Here is a 22025-nt window from a genome sequence, read left to right on the forward strand (position 1 = left end):
AATTGAATTGCCACAATATTTAACTAAAATTCCTAATGGCAATAGTGTGGAATATGCGCATGTATATAGGTATGGCAGTTGTATGCGGTACTTTCCAACTATAGTTTGGTATAGGATGTTATGACGTTATAATTACACGGGCCACCTGTTTGGGTTATTCTACGACTCAAGACTCAGTTTTTTTTAGGAATCTGTCCATTCTATACAGATTTCTCATACATTTAGCTTTTCTTTCCGTGCGCTTTTGAATGTAATTTGAAAAAAAAAATCAAACTAAAAATGATCATGGAGGGCCTGCCCAATGTAAGACCAATCAGAAGTTGTTACTATGGATATCCTTAATCTGTTTGTAACAAATGATATGACTACAAGAGTTAGTATAAGAAATGAAGACAGTATTATTTATATGATCATAATGATCGCCGTTCTCAAAACAAAGACACAATGAATCTGGGTAGGAAAAGGTAGCAAATACCAATTCCACATCACATGACGGTAAAGAAAATATTTTTGAAACCTACGCACTTACTCGTGAGTGTCTAATCTTCCTTCTCACGAAAGTGACTAGAATGACGGACAGAGCTCCTATTGTGCTGAGAAAAGAAAGGAAATAAAATAAAAGTGATGTAATGACATAACTTCTTGATATATTTACACAGCCTTATGTCGAGAGAATGATGTTTGTTATAATTTGATTTGATTTATTTACAATTTATTTACAATTCGTATGCATACGCCATGCACACACATAATTATAAATGGTTTGTAAATGGAAGTCAATTATATGTCATGTACGTTTATCTATGGATCATTATAAGTTAACTACTCAAAGCTTGACTAGGACATCTAGTAGATATAATTAAACATCTATCTGCATAAACATTATGCAAAGATTGCACTATGCACTTTCAGTCGGTATCAGAACTAAGGATGTGACGGAAGAAAAGGAAAAGGAAGAGCAATTGACAGGAGTATTAGGAGAGAGGTACACTACATCATGACAGATAAAGATATACAAATTCAATAATCCTATAGTCGTGATTTATTTGTACGCAGAACAAAATAAACATGTGAACCTAGGGAGTGCAAGCAATCAATTAGTTAATCACTTGGAATACAGCATATCGTAATTATTCATTTCCATGACTGTATTCATTTGAAGATAAAAGGCGATACAGGAGTGATCTTTACCTTAGTACTGCCGTGAATATTAGGAGTCCCCTGATGGTCGAGAGCTGCGAGAGGAAAGATCAAAATATCTCTACGTCAATAGCAGTATCAAAAGAAAGTTCTAATGACACATCAAATGCTATCTTACTTGGCTCTCTGACAACCATTATGCCTACTGTTTAGGAAACACTTAACTTTAATAGCTCTCCAAACTTCAACGCCTTCAAAACTCTGCAGCTCGACTTGTCACCCTCACTAAGAAATCCTGTCACATAACTCCCGTTCTTCAGTCCCTTCACTGGTTACAAGTCAAAAAGCGCATCATCTTCAAAGTTCTCTCGCCACTCTACCTCCAGAGCTCCATACATTCATATCAACCCCCTCGTAGACTCCGTTCAGCTGGTACTTCACTTCTCCAGGTTCCTCGATCCTCTCTCTCTTGGGGAGACCACAGCTTTTCCCACGCCGGTCCTCTCTGGAACAATCTTCCCCTTTTTCTTCAAGATTCAAGATTCAAATCTATTTTCACTTCCATCAAAATAATAAACAAAGAAATTATATACAATACATATGTACAGGATATTTGTAATAACTGAAGAATGTGATTTAACAAAGTATACATATATGAAAATGAGTAGCAGATGAAAAAAAAAAACCACAACCGCAATTATATCTTTGTTAATATATACATAAAGCTTATAATACAAGTTAACTAAGGATGGGGATGGAAATGGAGGGTCCCACTAAGAAGCAAAGCTTGTACGATATGGGACCCTCAGAAAATACACAAGATAACAATACAAAGCAAAATAAGACGAACCGATGTCAATTGACATGAAATCAAAATAATTGGGAAGGGAAAAAAGAAAGAAAAAAGAAAAGAAAAAGAAAGGGGAAAAAAGAACTATACAGCACGTGCCATCGTGGACGCAAGCAAGCTGGATTCCATGATGTAAAATTAGTGATAAAATACAACCTGGATTGAATATAATGCATTCTTTTTTTTTTTACGTAATTATACCGGTAAGAATGCAGGAGAAGGAGAAAATAGACACATCGGTATAGGAAACACTAACAGGAATATGTAAGGAGGACTTGTGTTTTTAAAAAAAAAAAATATTCATAATTGTATAATGTTCAAAGAAATGATTACTTGACTGAGATGGTAAAACGAACCTAACTCGGTTTGATATTGTTAGATTTCAATAAAAACAATTTTAATTTATTCTTGAAGGAGTTCAAAGATTGAGCTGTTGTAATATTTTCATGAAGTGAATTCCAATACTTTGGCCCATCGTAAATGAATGTGTTCTGAGCCAACAAAGTTCTCAGAAATGGCAAATGGAAATCATTCGATCGCCTTGTTGGATAATTGTGAACAGATTGATTTCTTTGAAACATTGTTTCAAATATATTTGGAAGATTGTTTTTATTATAGTTATACATAAATTGTCCTATATTAAACAGACACAAATCATTAAATTTCAATATTTTATGCTAAAACTAGAAATGTCGCTTTGGCGACTGGTATGCCTCCGCCATAATGCAAGATTTTCCCAATAGGTCTAGATAGTACATGTGGACACTGTGTGATTACATTTTCACAAAATTGGCAAAATATTGGAAAGACAAGTTTGTCACAAATGTGTTGAATGTTCACCTTCCTTGACGTAGGTTTAATTGGATGAATAGGAGAGCATGCATCTAGGGATTTAAGGACTTTAACTTGACTTTGACCCATTCATACATTTAGGCATTGAGTAATTTTCAAGGTACAGGTGTGGAGAAAAAGTGCAATTTCTGAATTGAATAGTAAATTGTTACCATTTTCATCTGGCCCTTGACCCTAAAATTCATAAGATAATTACTTTCAGGTAGAACATGCATAGTATGTACTAAGTTTCAAGGTAACTCGAGCCACTTCCGAGATATGGAGGAAAAAGTTAGTTCAGCACTTTCACTTGATCTTTGACCTTTTGACCTTTGAGGCAAAAAGAAAAAAAAAACTTTCCAGAGAATTTCTATTAGGTTACACACGCATACACCAAGTGTAAAAAAATAACCCTGCTGGCATTGCATAAATATGAGGGTGATAGTAAAATTTTGAAGTCTTCACTTGACCTTTGACCCCTGACCTTTGACCCCATGAACCCTACATTCTCTAGATAATCACTTCCAGTCAGTACATGTATATACTATGTTCCATGAAGATACCTTGAACAATTTTCCAAGGTACGGAGAAAAAAAAGAAGTTTTAATATTTTTACTTGACCTTTTGACCTTTGACCTTTGACCTCATGACCCAAACTTTCACCAGAGAATCTTAATTGGGTAATACATGTATACACTAAGTTTCAAGAAAATCTCTTCAGGCATTCAATAGATATGGTGGAAATAGTGAAATTTTATGTATTTGACCTTGACCTTTTGACCTTTGACCTTGAGCATGTGCACCCAAAAGTTGATAGGCACAACTTCACCCCCTAATACACATACATGCCAAGTTTCATTAGGATACCTCAACAGGTTTCGATAGTTACCTTGTCCACAAAATTCATTACGGACGGACGGAAGGACGGACGGACGGAAGGACGGACGGACGGACGGACGGACAACCCGAAAACATAATGCCTCCGGCACCACTTCGTGGCGGAGGCATAAAAATAGCGGGTCAGTATGGGACAAAAATGCAGTATGTCATATGATACGGAGTGATTTCTTTTGTAATAAAAGTAATTTATCTAAATGTGTTTTAAATGTATTTCCCCACGTGAGAATACCGTAATTCAAATATGGCAATATTAAGGATGAATATAATGTAAGCAGGGACGATAAAGAAAAACAAAATTTAAGCTTATTAATTATACCAATATTACGTGAAATAATTTTACATATACTGTCAATATGAAATTTCCATGAAAGCTTATTATCAACTATTATTCCAAGAAATTTTACATGAGAAACATTTTCGCGTGGAGTACCATCTAAAACAATGTCAACAGGTAATGCCTCAGTAGAATTGCTAAAAAGCATTTTTTTTTTGAAGATTAAGAGATAAGTTATTTGCTTTTATGCACTGGGCAACATTTTCTAATTCTGAATTTATTGTATTTACAAGGGTAAGAGGATTATTGTACGAAAAAATAAATTTGAGTCATCTGCAAAGAGAATAAAAGAAAGAATATCTGATGATCTACAAAAATCATTTATGTAAACATTAAACAAAAGTGGACCTAATAAACTTCCCTGCGGAACCCCACATTTAATATTTAACATTTGTGAATTACAACCATTAAAAAAACCCAAAAAAAACATATTGCTTCCTGTTCATGAGGTAGCTCCTGAACCACTCCAAGGCCTTCCCCTTTTTCTTCGTCAGGCTTCCTTAACCAATTCCTTTAAGCAACATATCTGTTTAATTCTTAATTGTGAATGAAGTATGATTGCTATAATTTGAGTTGTTTTGTAAACATTACTGCATATTTCGTACATGATGGGTTTTTCTTATGTTCCGAGATTAATTTCGTTATGTATAGTAAAGCATTTTGTTTTTGTTTTTATTTCATGTGCTCTGATAAGTTATCGTATTTGAATATTGTATGGTTGTATTATGTACTGTTCATGCTGGTTATGTAAGAGCGCAATGAGCATCATTCTTGATGGACTTCAGCTCATTATAAGAGGCCACTATTATTATTATTATTGTTATTATTATTATTATTATTATTATTATTATTACTATTATTATCATCATTATCGTTATTATAAGTAAAAAGTGCTCTCTGCGAAGCTTCAACAAATTCGTTGTCTATACCTTTATATTAACACAGGATTACTCTCGTTGATCTGTCGTCTGCTGTTGGTATCTTTTTACTCACATCCTTCATGATCATCTTCTCGTGTATACGTCTCTCTCTAATAATATTTATTAGTTTACATGTCTATCGATCACTGGGTCTGTTCATTACCTACAAAAGATGGAAACGTCAGACACTTCATTTGAACGTCACCATCAAAGTCATACCTGCTTGTGGTGGAGTTTCGAATGTTCTGGGGACCCGCTGATCCCTTGGACGGCGTAAACTTTGTTGTACAGACCCATATCCTCGCCTGCCATGTTGTTAGAAACCAGCAACCAACACAGGTGAAGCATACATAAAAACAGCATCCGCTTATCATTCAGGAAATGTTGGCACCATCTTCGTTGTTTCAGTCCTACTTGGTACTTGGTAAGGTTGAGAGAAGCTTTCAAGAAGCTATCCACAAATGAACATACGCCGACATGTTGAGTAAAAAAAAACTTTGAACTTTGAAATTCTCCAAGATGTACTTGACGAGTGTACATTCACAACCCGCTATGCGTGGTGTAAATACTATGCACACATACCGGCTGCATAGTTCATCGCTCATGTGTTCGTATTCTAAAGGCTGAAGTACATAGAGTTTAACACTCATTCTTCCTCTGATCAGCAGACGGTGAAGCAATGGCTGCATTACAAACAGACTGAGAAAGACAAAGTGTACATAAAGGATGACCTCCGTACCTGATTACCAGTCACGGATTACATAAAAATCTCCGCACTCCCACGCCTTACTTGAAAGCAAACATAGTTATCTCACTAAACTAATTATTTACTTCATTCGCCAATACTAACTTTCCTGTTTCCTTAAAAAATAACAACATCAAAACGAAAAGGGTAGTCTTACAAATCAAGAAAAAAAAAGAGTCTTACAAATCAAGAAAAAAAGAAAGAAAGAAGAACAACAAGCACATAGGCGTGAGGGCGCAGTTTACACGGGGATAGAAACTAGTTATTTATTCTTTATGTCAAAGTGGGCAATCAGTAACAAGAGAGGGCGTCCATCTTAATCCTTATGACGCCAATTCGCTTAGTCTCTTTTGGCACTTTTCATCAACACTGAAAATTCGTAGAATGAAATAAGAGGGAAACATAATTATTGTATTACATTTGACTTGTATAATACGGAAGAGGCGATGACGCTTTCTCGTAAAAAAATAATGTCCGACTGGCCGGTAGCGAATTGTTGATTAATTTTCTTTTCTTTTTGAGAATGAAATTATGGAGAAGAAAAATGATGTTTAAATAAAATGATTTAATATCTGTAATAATTTTGCACTACCACTACTATAACTAATGATAATGAATGTTTCTTATTTTTTTTTTGTTCAAACAAAAGAAATAAAAAGAAAAAAATGGGGGGAGGGGGGCAGCGTCCCCTTTAATTTCGTATCAAAAAAGGCGCCTCTCTAATTCCTGGATCCGCCCCTGTACTAGTTTAGATTCTGAACGTTTGTTACAGAACTCTGAAGTTCGGATTTATCTATACACCTGGGTCGAGATGGACATACTGGGTGAAAACATTTGTCCAAGGACGCAAGCATTTAGACGGGAATCGAACTCGGGTCCTCCGATTGCTGATCGGGAGTCTTACACTATACCACATGATGAGTGCGTAGTAGGGATTGAGAGTTGATAGGTCACTGATCTGCTGTGTGAAATTCTTCATAAACTACCCCGTTGGAGAATCACTAACCAATGATGTCATTCCTCATCTAATTTGCATCTTTATTTGATTGTCACAGATTTACTTGTTGATTGGAATCGTGTAGATTGTGTGTAGTTTCTCAACTTTTTATCACCTGTGTCCGATCGTAATTATATTTGAACTGCTCATTCTAAAATAGAATGGAATGTCCCTCTAATTTCACATTAACGCGTGGTGTAGAGTTTCTTAAACAGAATAACACATAAAATGTCACACTGTGGCTGTCTTTTTTTCTGGTTTCTTTATTAAAATTTTCATCAAGATTCCCTTTCATAAAAAAATGAAGCCTCTGTTCCTTTTTTATTAAAGAAAATGAGGAATCTATTCATATCCGTTCATAAAAACAAGAAATACAAGAAAGAACGTAGGCCTAATGCTAGAAACAGAAAAGTCGGTTGCTGAATAGGTGCGCGCCACTTCACAAGAGTCACCACATATGCATAATATTACGTATATCCTGTTCTAATCTACTGCTGACGATGGGCAGCTTACTTGTTTTACCATGGATGAAGACTCCTGATGTTTGGTCAGGCTGGAACACTATCACGTGACTATCGAGTACTTCAGCGTGAAAGGTCAGCGTGATGAGGGTTAGATCGTATCATCGCTCTTATTCTGATTGTGTGAATTTACCAGCCAATCAATTTACTGCGAATATTTGTCTGAACAAGATGCGAAATGGTTTATTGTTCTTGACTCCAATTTTTGCACACGACACTAGCAAACCTGATAAGCATCACGTAAAGACAGAGTTCTGGCTTTATGTCAATATGTGGAAGAGACGTAGAGGCAAAGGTATCAAAAGAGGTGATGTCCCTTCTGCAAGTCGTTCGCCTAAAGATCGGGATATCACTAGAGTTACTGGCTAACACACCACTTGGAGAAATTTGGCATCATATCATCGGTTTTGAGGAGCAAAAGATCGGTATTAAGTGAAGATTTATCCAACTTAGGGCAAAAAAGGGAGACTTTGCAAAGAGATTAAAGTATTCTACGAAATCTCATTTAGAATAATCGTCAGCGTAGTTAGATACAGCGGGACGAAGGAAACCATGCTCAGAGTGATTGTTTACTCCTTATTCCTCTGCGCTGTAGTATATGGCTCGGCGGTAAGGAACCAAATTACGATCAGAGATGGCGGGTATGAAAACCTCCTCATTGCTATCAACAAAGACGTAGCCGAGGACCAGACTATCGTCGACACCCTTATCGTAAGTTTTGAAATAGTCTATGTTGACACTTTTTATATCTCTTTATTTACTAATTGCTTAATCTGATTGCTTGACTATGATCATAAAATAGTCTTTAAATTTGCCAAAAGATGACATCTTGAGGTGATAAGAAAATCAATCGCAAACACGCAAACTTACACAAAATTTTGAACAAATTTTGTATGATAAATGAGACAACTGAATTCACGCGTTTATTCCTTTTCTTCAAGTTTTTCCCCGTAATGTCATGTTTAGAGAACGTTGTGTGTAACTGCAAAATTTGACTTTGCCTAAACTTTACAAAACTTATTGGGCAGAGACTAGTGCAAGACTTTGGTGAAAGACATGTGGACACCGTAATGATAACAGAACAAGAATAATATTCTTGTTCTGTTATCATTACGGTGTATGGTAACAATTTACACTGGAAGTGAACTATTACCATACACTTTCGTGAATAAGTGCATAGTGAACTGCCTGATTTCTAGATTTAAAAAAAAAGTAGCATTGTCATGGCAATTAATGTAGTTTACTCCGTCCCTCGCTGCATCAACGACATACTACAATAAATGGTTATGAATAGTTATACATTAACCACTGCAAGACAACATTCAAAGGTCTGCATTTAATTATGGAAATTGTTAGCTTTTTTAAAAATCATTACTGTCTCAATTATATATTACAATATCATCGTGGATATAAGCCTAGATGACAATGACAGCCCAGTGCATCAGAGTGGTTGACCTCTACACTAGATGTAGGAATGTTCGTTTTTTTTTCGACTTCAAACAAATCAGTACAGACATGACAGTATTACCACGTTGGTTTGACAAGCGTAGGAGTTCAACACTTCCGCATGTCGTTGTGAATATTCTTATCCAAATTCATAAAGTTTTCCATTTATGCTTTCGTTTTCATGTCTTTGTTGAAAATTAGGAGATAATAAATTACGATCAATGACAATCTGAAATGAAACCCACAGTGGACTCAACTGAATTCAATGTTTCAGTCACAAGCAGATTAACCTTCAAAATGGAACACGTTAAGGTATAAAGCGTTTGACGCCAACTAATTGACAAACAGCAATTAAACTATCAAGAATAATCTTGTAACCAGGAGACCGCATGTCCTTGTACAGCAGTTCGTATTTGCCCCGCTTCTTAGTCTCAAAAAGAATGCTGTGTTTAGTGGTCAAACATCATTATGTGGTAGCAACGTAGATAGTTTCCAGGCTATCAATGAGATTAGTAATCTTTCTGGATGCGCATTTTTCTTTACCGCATTTTATATTCGGTTTACTTGGATTTTACCCGAAATTAGGAGAAGTTCATGCTCTGTCCGCCCACAAAGATATGAAGTCCTTATCAAGTTGATCTGTGTTCTTTCCTATAAAAAAAAGAACATAGATTACATAAATTCCTGCATTCACGAAATACTTAGAGTGCTGCCCACAATATCCTGTTGTTACAATTTTATAACACGCGATCTAGGAACAAGTGAAATTTAGCTTGTGACCAATGAACCACAGACACAATTTACACATAAACACACAGTTAAACAATATATGTCTATACACACATAATATATCATTAAACATTTAAGTCTTAAATAAATGACGACTGATAGAGAATACTACAATGCCGTCACAGACTTACAGTTTACAATAGTATCGATAGAGAACCCAGATGAGATGAGAAGCTGTTGTAAGCCAGAACAGAGAATAAATAGGTCGAGTATACGAGGGGCTTAAAATTTGATAGATTGGACTAGCATGGAAGGTCAACAGTTTCAGTTGTATATAATGTGCCACACTTGACTAACAAGGGGCTGATTAAGAAAAGATGGGGATCGAAGATTTGATCTCTTAAAGAAAATTTGAAGCTGTGTAAATAGTAAGCAGTTTGATACACTCTAGTCTTGAGTGTCACATGCATCAAATTTCTCTAACAAACTTGATTTTTGAGGGAACATTGTGTTACAACTGAGAATGTGTGTTAATCACCTTATACTTGGCAGGGCGACTCGTTGGCCGAGACAACTGACAAGTTAGTGATGGAAACTACGCAAAACAGTAATCCTTTTACAAATTTCAAGGCTCTTCAAAGAAGTATTTGACTTTGGGTGTGGTTTGCCTTGGGTAAATATCATGACAATCCTTTAGCAGTATTGTACCCTTGGCGGTCATTAGGCAGAATTGGACCAGTAACAAACTATGATATAACCATTTTCATATCTCAGCCCACGACCTGACAAATTTTGTAGGTCGAAAGAAGAGATTGATGCACAACTTCAACATAATCTCACGTTGACAAGTCATTGTACTTGTTTACAAATGAAATTCCAATTTGATTACCCCCTAAGCAAGCAATTTAGTTGCTTTTTCCGGTTGGACAGAAAGATGCGATACTATTTCTAACAAGAAGAACAAGTTTAAAGCTATTGACTTGAATGAAACTTTGCAAAAAGATCAGAGTAATTATGGTGTAGTCTTCTCGCTGTGAAGTTGGGTAATGACGCCAATCAATGGTATTATGACCTCAAACAAAACCAGTAATCAGTTTTTATTAATTGCTTACAGTTTACCAGAACTTTTGTGAAACTGATCAGTGTCCTCATAGTTTACTGTTTTTACTTAAAAAAGATTCATTCATAAAATGTATATCATGAAATATTACCTTTTTTGTATATACAGTATGTTTGATTTGTTCAAGTAAACATGCATTTGATAGTTGCCAATATTCGAATATCGATAACGTACGCATTCTCATGATAATTAATAAAAATTGTTTAGATGAAGAGCTTTTACATTGTTATAAGCAAAGAGCGCTGATATGAATTCAAATGAATATATATATATATATATATATATATATATATATGTATATATATATATATATATATATATATATATATATAAAAGATGACGAAGTAGGGTGGTAATGCATTTCAGTCCAACAGTGCTATTTATTCAGACCAAATTTTCTATTCTATTCTATAGAGTCATCATTGTCGACCCTGACGAAGACGAATGTATTCGTCAAAAATTTGGTCTGAATATATAGCACTGTTGGACTGAAATGCATTACCATCCTACTTCGTCATCTTTTCTGTACTGGTACCAACACGCGGACTACAAGTATCATTATATATATGCATGTATATATATATATATATATATATATATATATATATATATATATATATATATATACATACATATATATATATATATATATATATATATATACATATATATATATATATATATACATATATATATATATATATACATACATAACATATATGAAGAGTTTTATCGCAAAAATAAGCAAGCGCCATTTTTAAGCATTTAAAAGTAAGTCCAACATCATGCAGATAGAGCAAAATTAAACCTTTCCAGTAATACCTCACTGGTGACATATTATCCTCTAGAAGTTATGATTAAAAGTATCCTGTATTTTCTAGTTATTTTCTTCGTTTTCAGCAGCTTTAAACACAAATATTTCAACTCAACAAGAATGGATTTAGATTGTTTTGCGATAAAAGTCTTCATAATAACTAAATATACATATTTTTTTTCCATACACGGATCATTTCTTTCTCTGATTCAACGATAATGTATAGCAGCGACGAATTGGAAATCATGAGCCACCGCTATACCAGTAAAACACACGTTTAATATGACAATGAAACATGATCATGTTCCGTACACACCTCATTCAGTACCACTGGCGCGCTATATCCTTTATTTCTGGTGATACATAGCATAAAGATATGTTTCATCTCAATTTCCTAGCAACCTATTTAAACGTGTCTCTGAAGTAAGGCAGTGCGACTTCTAACTTTGCCGCCGATATACATGATATAATTTGAAATTCGCTTCTGTGCGATAAGTCTTAGAGCCCTCTTAGAGCTAGAAGACTATGGTTCAGAAATAAATAATGCGTAGACATGGTAATGAAATCTGGGTCATCCAGCTCAAACAGGCCCATGAGACAGACACTAGGCAAGTAAGACCGACAGAACTTTTGCATTTTTAGAACTGAAATAAAGTGATCTGAAGCACTTTTTTTTTGTGTGGAAAATTCGGAAATTGTCGTCCCTGAAAGTGTATGTCGTGAATGTCGAGCTCATGATGTGCACCCATGAAATCAGTTGATGATGAGCATCATCTTTTCCCTATTCTGTGCCAAGGATATCTTCACCTCTGGGTCAGGGCATCTCTTCACCGCCACGAAGCGAAGGGTGTATTGGCGGAACATCACCATCCTGATCCCGAACACGTGGACCCCTAAACCTGAGTACGAGCGGGCCAGAACGGAGTCCTTCGAAACGGCTAATGTCATTGTGGATGCCGAGAACCCCGCCTGGCAGGATAACCCGTATACCCTGCAGCTTGGTGGCTGTGGTGTCCACGGGGAGTACATTCACTTGACGCCCAATTTCCTCTTGGATCGAGAAAACAGCGAGTACATCTGGGGCCCGATGGGTAAGAGCCTTATCTCTTTAGTTTTCATTATTTCGCTTAAAAAGACAGTCATTATTTACCATTTGCAGATGAAACAAACACCCAGCTTTAGTGCTTCAAAATAGTTCTAAAATGTGATTTACAGATAGAAACAACCAATGTAAAAATCAGTATAATCAATGTTAAGTATTGTCAAATATACAAAATGTGAACCATATTTATACTATAGGATTTCCAATTTCCAATTTTATCAGATTTGCATTTAACACTGTTTATAAGGCGATAATTCAAGTCAAAGTGAATTTGAATGATCCCTACACGTAACAAGCCCGAGTAGCTTCGAACGTCACTTCCTTGCCTCAGTATAGACATTATAGCATTATGTTTTATTTGAGTAGAATCTCATCTGTATTCACAGCTGAAGATTCCTTAGGTAAATAGTGTGTATTGAGATCAAAAGGTCAGTACCAATTTAAGAATTATACTTTATATTCGCTAAGAATGAAACAGTCTCGTAGATAATCATTGGTGTTTCTATCAATTGCTCTCTTCATCATACTCAACATTCCACAGGCAAATCAAACACCAGTGTAACAAATCGCCTGTCCAGTAGGCTGGTATGAATGATAATCGTATCTACAAATTGCATGTGAATTTGGAGGTGTGTGTTTGTCTGTTGAAAAAAATGAGCTAAAGATTAGCTTCCTCAGCATAATAATCTGTGCGTTGCTAATGTAAGAAGTGTTTGAATACATTAACTAACTAACCAACTAACATAAACGTTAAATCCTCGTTTCCTCCTCCATTATTTCTACAAATTTATCCTCCGTCTCAAAAAGTCATTACAACTTATCCAAATTAAATATATCATTCACCTCTGTACCATAGACAAGCTTTTGTTGCACGAATGGGGGCATCTGCGATGGGGACTGTTTGACGAATACCACACAGAGGATGAGGGCTCTTCAAAGTTCTACGCTAATTCTCGCGGTAACATCGAGGCGACACGATGCAGTACTAAGCTCACCGGAGAAGCCCTTAATATCAATACATTTGAACCGTGTCAGCGTGACCCTGAAACCGGGCTCTACGAAGAAGATTGTTTCTTCTTCCCCGATCTTAACGGCCAGACCGAGCCAGCTTCCATCATGTATGCTCAATTTCTAGAGTCGGTGAGTTTCTGATTTGCAGTCCTCTTTTCTCTTGGTCAAGCTGTAATAATTTGATACCGTCAAGGGACAAAGTTTGTCTCTGCCAGAGTGTCATCAGGGAGCTTTAGATTTGAGACGAGGACGATTAGACAAGGATTGCGTTGGCTGTTCTCCTCTCTCCCTGTTGCAAAGTAGTTTTAGATTACGCGAAGACACAGCCTATACAAAGTAAAATTATCATTGCATCAAGTAGCTCTCTGCGTCGTGAATTTGAGCGGACGCAAAAGTGGCCCAGAACCGACCGTGAAAAATCATACGACGTGAGATGAATTTTGATAAGCATGTTTGTTGTTGTTGTTGTTGTTTTCATCTGAACGTCCGCGTTGCGGAAATCTAAAGCTTCCTATATAGCTGTAGAGAGGTTGAAACCAGCAAGCATCTCACCAACAAGTATTCATTAATCCCTATCTTTAGGCCTTTGGTGTCGTCAATCAGCTGTCAGCCGTCAGTCAGCATGTGAAGAGTTTGTTTGCAAAAACCGATAAGTCCATATCTGCCTAATTGAGATATTTGCCATTAAAGGTCAAGAAAAATAAAGAGAATAATAAGAAAACTTTTGCTTCTTTTGACCATAACTTCAAAAATGTACCTTTATATGTAGTGACCAATATATCATTTTAAAGGTATAATTTTGTACTTTATGACAGAGACCGTACTTCAAAATCATCAAAAATGGACTTATCGATTTTTGCAAACAAACTCTTAATATATATATATATATATATATATATATATATATATATATATATACATACATACACACTCATGTAATCTTGGTCTTAAAGAGCGAAGGTATTTTCTTATTAATCTTTTTTTAAAAAAAAATAAAGGTATGCTTAAAATTACGCAGTGGAAAGGTAGACACCGTTATGATGTATGTTTCAGATTCCCCAACTCAAAGTTCATAAAATCCTATGTACAAGAATCGTAAAATGTTTAGGACTGTTTTGCAAACCTATATTATGTTTCTCTAAAAACAAAATAAATATTTCCCAAAGATATTGGCTCGTTACTCTATGAAAAAAAGAGTATTCATGGTTTTCATAACGCCTGTTCGTTAGGTCACCGACTACTGCCACAGTAACCCTGAATTACCCGGCTACCACAACCGCGAAGCGCCGAACAAGCACAACAACCTCTGCAGCAGCAGGAGTGCATGGGACGTTATGCTAGAGACGGATGACTTTGCAAGAGAGAATAACCCTCCCTTTGAAGAGGACATCGACACTACCCCAACTTTCAGGCTCGTCCAGGCGAGCACCCGGCGTGTGGCTCTTGTGCTGGATGTCAGTGGCAGTATGGGGGTAAGTTAAGTGGACGCCAGCTTTCTCTTTTCCCCAAATTACCTCTCTCTGACCGTCCCAAAGTTTGAAATTAGTCCTTATATCTGTGATTTCCCCGGTACATATCTTCGAAGAAATGTATTCTACTTGATTATCGTCAGTTGTACAAGGCGACTAAAATGTAAAATTTTATGAGATCAATCTTAATGGGAATACTCATCTTGACAAAATGTCAGTCATAACATCACGAAAAATTAATTAAATGTATCACCAATCAGCCACTCAGTCGATCCCTTTCCGTGAGAGCAATTATAGAGGTTTACACATTAGTGTCTATTTATCCCGTTGTTATATTACAAGACTAGCAGGGGAGGATCCAGGAATTCCGTAAAGGGGAGGCGCCTTTACAAAATTGAATAGGGCGCCAGCGCCCCCTTTTTCTTTTTCTTTTTGTTTTAACAAAAAATAAAGAGGGGGCGCGCTCCCGGTGCCCCCCCCCCCCCTCTGGATCCACCACTGACTAGTCCTTTCACTTTTCCTTGATGCTGCGCGAGAGATCAACTATCCCGTTTTCTTACGTCACCTGTCTCTGACCCTAGACTAACGACAGATTGGCCAAGCTGAATCAGGCAGCCACCCAATACCTTCGCTACACCATTGAGGATGGGAGTATGATGGCACTTACAAAGTTTAGTTACACTGGTGAGATTATCGTCGAACTCACAGAAATCTACAACGAGACAAATCGCGAATTTCTCATTTCAAATCTACCGGACGTTCCAGACGGATCAACCTGCATTGGCTGTGGGATTCTGGCCGGAATTCAGGTATGTTGGTTTGTTTGATTATTACTATCGGAGAGAAGCAAGCATTACAACAGCGATGTGCCCGAGAAACCAGTATGAAAGGCTCAACGGTGTTTTAATTGTAATGCAATTATGGTGACATTATGATAATGGATTACTGATAGATATCATGATATAGGTCTCCGATCAATCTTCAGTCTTTCTTGGACATCGGAACCTAACAATATTCAATGAATTGTACCTAGATTTCTATATGGACTGAAAGTCATGTAAAAGTTGTGAGATAGACAGAATAATCTTTATCATTCACCAACCTATCAATGTTTCTGATTTTTTTCCAACTTGGGTTGTTTCTAGCACCTTTAAAATGCACGTCGAATTTGACTTTTTGGCATAAATGTTCTATCACGATCAGTGACGATGCAACTTTCAATTTCAAACAGGTTTTGAAAGGACCGAGTCGAGAGGAAGACCCAGCAGGAGGTTACATCCTCCTTGTCAGTGATGGCGAAGAGAATGTCTTCCCCTACATCATTAACGTACTCGATCAAGTCGTAGAATCTGGCGTCATCATCGACACCATTGGTAATGTTACCCTTTCAAAATACCTCACCGGTGTTCATTGCTATGATTACCATCTAAATTCAAGTTCATAATGATACATAGGCCTACTTCATTTATTTCATTTCCTGAATGAAATTATTACAGAATGAATTATTAGAATTAATTATTACAGAAAAATCTTATTTCATTATGGCAGAAAAATAAAGAATAAATGAATTCTCTTTACATTCCTAACACATAGGATTGTTGAAACCTTCCTATACTAAGCGATTGGAGCAGCAGAACTTTAAAATTTCATAACTGTTGAACCGATTTTCCTCACACTTAACTGGTGTGTCATATTAATATCGCTGCATGTTACTTAATCTACAAACACGTTTGAAGTAAATTTCCCTCAAATGATCGACACTGCCGTCTCTGTTGTCATTGCAGCTTTCAGTCCTCAAGCCGACCCAAAACTCCAGCAGCTTTCGACTCTTACCAATGGTCTGGCGTTCTTCTACCCCGACACCGCAAACTCTACCGCCCTCAACGATGCTTTCACGGCTACTGTCACGAGCCGATCCGGCCTGAGCACAGAAGTGCTACCTGTACAGGTTTGTTCATTAGATCTCACAGATGGCATGAAATCTCGAAAGAATTATCTTACTCAATCACCTTTTTTTAGACGTCCTAGAAAGACATCATCAGAGCAAGAAAGTACTGGGCAAGTCTAGAACCCTTTTGTGCTCAGATTACATGTAGATTTTATCAAGGTTGACATTTCTGATAGACAACAGCTATAGAAAAAGTGATTGACCTGATAGATTGCTTCGTTTTCGATCTTTTTTCTTTTGTTGTTGCTGAATATGAAGAATTTATTTCCTCCTCCATCTAGAGCACCCCTCTCGAATATACGATATAAACTGCAGGAAAGCCATTCACAGCAATGTTCATTCAATATGATATGTCAGCTGTACAGCGGGGCCCTCACAGTGCCGGGAAACTCGCCCGTCTCCGACACGTTTGTGATCGACTCGAGCGTCGGACTCGAGACAGTGCTGTTGTTTTCATGGCTTGATGAGCCAATCAGCGTCGAGGTGGAGGACCCGGATGGAGTACGCATCAACAGCAGTGACACATCGCAGTACCGGGTAGACATGGCCGCCAAGATTATCTCGGTAGCCATTACAGACATAGCCAAGGTGAGCTTATAGAAGACGGTATTATGATCGTTACATTGTGTAATGCTGAACATCATGTGCTACCAATTACTAATTTGAACCCAGCAACAATAACCATGGTCACTGACAGGCTTATAATGATACCGCCATAACTACTGATGCTATACTTCTAGTTCGAATGTTCCTTACTCAATTTATAATTAATGAAACTATTACTAAGTATCTTTTGACCACTGACACTGGCAATGCTCCTTGTATAAAAGTACAACCACTACTTATAATAACAATGTTAATCAATAAATTTTATTACTGGCTATTTCCAACTGGCTGCTAGCTAATACGCCTAACAGTGCCTAATGTCTGTTATAACACCAGGGTCCAATTTTATCAAACCTAAAATTGATTTTAAGTCTCAGAAAGCAGTCATAACTCCCCAATTAAAATCAATGATAAGTCCATAAATCGATGACAGTATTACCATCAATAGGTCGAAACCAATAAGTCTCTTCTTAAAACGGAAACGTATACCAGTAGTCTGTAGAAAGTTATAATCCATTTAAGGAGGACAGACATAATTATGACAGATTTTAAGATCAATTATATAACTTAAGCTTCATAAGCAGGGCATTGGTTTCCTGCACATGAGAAAGTTTTCTAACTTGTCATTTAGCGAAGCCATTGTTACACATGACATTAGGGTTAGTAGGGTTGTATCGTTTTAAATCATGTTAACCTTTTTTTTTAACTGTCTACAACTGAATGATATGACGACAGCCGGGCGAGTGGATGTTCACAGTGGACAGCGACTCGAACCAAGCAGAGGTCGTAATAGTTACCATCGAGTCGAAGCCGACGTCGACCACGGAAGCGCCGATCACAGTCAATGCTGTCGTTGGTTCACAGGTAGAGTGAAAATTATTGCAACCATTCCTCTGTCACTATTACAGCAGAAGGATATTACCCTTAACGTATGTCGGTAACAAATAGAAATGTGTACTTTTCATTCAAAAATTTAAATTTTTGGAAATTCGCTCTTCAGTGATGTACAAAAGAGAATACATAATAATGTGATGACCATGAAGTATCATAACCCATATGACTTTTACTACTTCAAAAGAAGATTTTGAAACCATATTTTTGACAAATATGCAAGTGCCAAATTTTCGTGGGCATACTTTTCAAGTGCACGTTATGATCTCAATACCTTTCATGGTTATTTCATTCCCATAATAAATATTAGTTTAAATTAAAAACTTAAACCAGTTAAAAGAAATATGTATCTCATTGTATTTTTTATGACAAAATATGAGTTGCCCAAGTAAAGGAAACATTCTCCTTTAAAGGTAGGGAATCCCATTTGCATGCCTTAAATGAAGAGTTGTATAAATACAGTGGTATGTTGAAGAGAGTATCATTTTAGAAACTCCCATAAAGTATTGAAAGCGGAAGGTAACATTTAGTACATTTTTATTGACCGTTAGATTTTGAATTGATTTTTTTTTTTTTTTTCGGGGCTCACCGTAAATTCCAGTACATTACTAGGCTACCTTTGCAGACCCATGCACTGCATGTGTGTCCATCATGTGTATTTTGTGAAGAAAGTTCATCAAAACTTACAAACATTTCTATATACATTCTTGCCACACACTCTATATGTTATTACATCAGCTCTTATACTTTTAGATTTGTGTTTATAGATTAAAAAAAATACAGAAGACTGCAACAAAACGGCTTAAGTGTGGCTGACACACAGAACTACTGAGTAGTTGAGTTTTGTGCATTATTCAAATTGTGGATAACTGTTGACTTCCAAATTTCTCAGCAGTGGCCTAAACAAGTCCCCTGAGGTTCATATTTAATGTTTTGCTGCATTTTGGGAGGTCTGTAAAAGGTATCCCCTACCTTTAACATACGTACTTCGTCATATAGACTAAACATAAAAATTGTGTTGGTGAAAGAGAATTACATTTTGTTCATCTGTCGTGAAGACATTAAATCACAGATCGACACCAACCATGGAGATTTACGCTGAGGTCCGCAAGGGATATCTGCCCGTGATTAACGCTCAAGTGACAGCCGTCATCGAAACGCCTGGGGATGCGACTACGTTCCTGCCCCTCTATGACAACGGAGCAGGTGCGCAGAGACTGCTGCTACTTCGAATGTTATGAATCCGTGTACTTTAGAGAATAATGCTTTTGAAGGAAAATAACAAGCAAGTAATATCATTACATTGTACATATTTGAATTTATACATGCTTAGGACATAAAGAGAATGATATAAGCTGCGTAATAGTGTTATTGTGAGAATGATCGTAGTTATAATGGAGCAATAAATGTAAGTGGGCAATCAAGGAATAACAGATCAGAAGATGACCCGTCCATGTTTCTGTAAGATGAAGGAGGTACCAGGCGTGGCTCTTCTTTACTAGCTCGTTCTTGGTAAGACAAATTCTTTAGAAAGTATTATGTTGGGAAGAAAATGATGCAACTGACTGTAGTTAAAAAAAAAAAAAAAAAAAAAAAAAAAACACTATTATTTTGATAATTATGCACGTGATCCTGGTAATCTGAGAGCCAGGCAAAGTTTGATGTTATTTTTTCATTTGCACTCTTTCGCAGCATTTTAAAACATTTTTGGTGCATTTTATGCAGGAGCCGACATCACCAAAAATGACGGCATATACTCTGCATTCTTCCTCGACGTGGATGGTGACGGACGCTACAGTGTCAAAGTCCAAGTGAGCAACGAAGGCTCGACTGCGTCCATAGCTTCTCGAAGCCGCCGGAGTTCAGGAGGACTTCCACTCAGTCCAGGTATAGCCTGGAGAATAGTTTCCTCAACCCTCTGCGTGCCACACTAACTTCCATGTCCATAACTTTGTGTGTAAACTTTGCGCACATTGACTCACTGGCATAGAAAGGGTTAACTATTTCTACACCAATTTAATGTAAAGTAAGGCGCTCTGAAAATACTGGTTTAGTGTATGCCAATACAATTTAATGTAAAGTAAGGCTCTCATGCAGGTTAAAGTTGAACAAAATACTGGTTTAGTGTATGCCAATACAATAATTTGCAACCTGTCAGCGTCAACTTTCGTACTCACTTGTTTAGCTTTCTTTTCAATCTGTAAACTCTTCGTTTTTTAATCCCCTTAGGTGCTCCTGTTCCTTGCAGTATCTATTCCATTTCCGTTATATTGAGCACATTTTCAGAAGATGATTCTCATCAATAGTCTGTGTATATCTTAATTGTTGGCATTGTTTCTGAAGACTAAAGAATGTGAAAGAAAGATGTTTTCAGCTGTGAGCACAGGTTCCTCAGCCCTCCTGGTCACAAACCCACGTATGATTTTTTTTTTTATCTGTAAATATCCAGATCGATACACACCAACGCCGACCACATACGAGCCCGCGGAAGCGTTTGTCCGCACCAGTTCTGGCGGGGTGTTCGAAGTCGAGAATTACGTAGAACCTGTCGGAGACACCCTGGCTCCATCGCGCATCACTGACTTGGCTGTCGCCTCCGCCAGCTACGAATCGAGCAGCGTGACACTTCAGTGGACTGCCGTGGGCGACGATTATGATCAAGGAACAGGTGATCAAAGCAATGTAACAATATATTGGCTGTCTTGTATCCTCTTCAATAGTGCATTTAATAGTGTGTATGTGTGTTTTTTTTTTGTTTTTTTTTTTGGTTGTTACCCTTTTATTGTTTTGAAAAGTTACTGTGAAATTCCGACACGTATAGGCTCACAAAGTCAAGATGGATATATAAACTCGAAAAAACCCTGTTGTCCTGATAATTCCCAATTTATTTCATGGCGGCGCTATGGAATGTAATTACGCCTTGTTTGACGATCCACACTTGAAGAGTTTGATCGCAAAAACGACTTAACTCCATTCTTGTCACTTTTAGATATTTCCATTAAACTTGCTAAAAACCAAAGAAAATAGTAAGAAGATACGTGAAATTCACTGTTATGCGACAAGTGAGGTATCGTTGGAATTTTTACTCTATCTGATGACTGACTTATATTACAATGTTGAACATTTTGTATTCAAACTCTTCACTTGCAGCTTCATACTACGACCTACGGTTTTCGACATCGTTTGACGCACTCCTAGATAATTTCACTCTCAGTGACCCAGTGACTGAAGAGCAGGTCCTTTCTGGCAACTTGTCGGTCATCGGTCAGTCTGGGTCACTCGAGTCCCTCACCATCAGCGTGCCCACGCGAGGAGAAAGTGTGGTTTACTTCTTTGCGATCGCGGCCGGAGACGAAGACGAAAACTTTGGAGATGTTTCCAACATCGTATCAGCTTCGCTCGAATTCATCCCCCTACCGACCACGGACACTGGACTCGAGCCCTGGGCGATCGGCGTCATCTCAGCTGCTTCTGTGGTGGCTGCTCTGGCTGTGGTAGTTTTCGTTGTTGTACTTTGCAAGACCAACTCATCGTCGAAGAAGGTGGATACAAACCCGACCAAACCCAACAGCGACAATGAAAAGAACGACGGAAATGTGTATGAAAACAGCTCTTACGTGGCTTGATATTGTGAGCTAGTATCCACTGTCT

General features: G+C 37.2%; 1 protein-coding gene across 1 annotated transcript; it reads left to right on the forward strand.

Annotated features, from left to right (window-relative positions):
- The first annotated feature begins 5452 nt into the window (after positions 1 to 5452).
- Positions 5453 to 22000, forward strand: LOC140245908 (calcium-activated chloride channel regulator 1-like). Its single transcript, XM_072325385.1, has 14 exons — positions 5453 to 5459; positions 7834 to 7949; positions 12144 to 12438; positions 13306 to 13589; positions 14690 to 14932; positions 15511 to 15738; positions 16161 to 16302; positions 16714 to 16877; positions 17235 to 17465; positions 18219 to 18347; positions 19433 to 19580; positions 20100 to 20261; positions 20824 to 21042; positions 21525 to 22000. The coding sequence occupies exons 1-14, from the start codon at positions 5453 to 5455 to the stop codon at positions 21998 to 22000; spliced, it is 2844 nt and encodes a 947-aa protein (XP_072181486.1).
- Positions 22001 to 22025: the final 25 nt, after the last annotated feature.

Source organism: Diadema setosum, chromosome 2 (assembly GCF_964275005.1).
Source record: "Diadema setosum chromosome 2, eeDiaSeto1, whole genome shotgun sequence".
NCBI lineage: Eukaryota > Metazoa > Echinodermata > Echinoidea > Diadematoida > Diadematidae > Diadema > Diadema setosum.

Bases quoted from the DNA above. Each gene is read 5' to 3' on its own strand.
- LOC140245908 (XM_072325385.1), top strand. The intron at 13,590-14,689 runs GTGAGTTTCTGA...CCTGTTCGTTAG, and splicing joins ATGCTCAATTTCTAGAGTCG to GTCACCGACTACTGCCACAG. The intron at 19,581-20,099 runs GTGCGCAGAGAC...CATTTTATGCAG, and splicing joins CCTCTATGACAACGGAGCAG to GAGCCGACATCACCAAAAAT.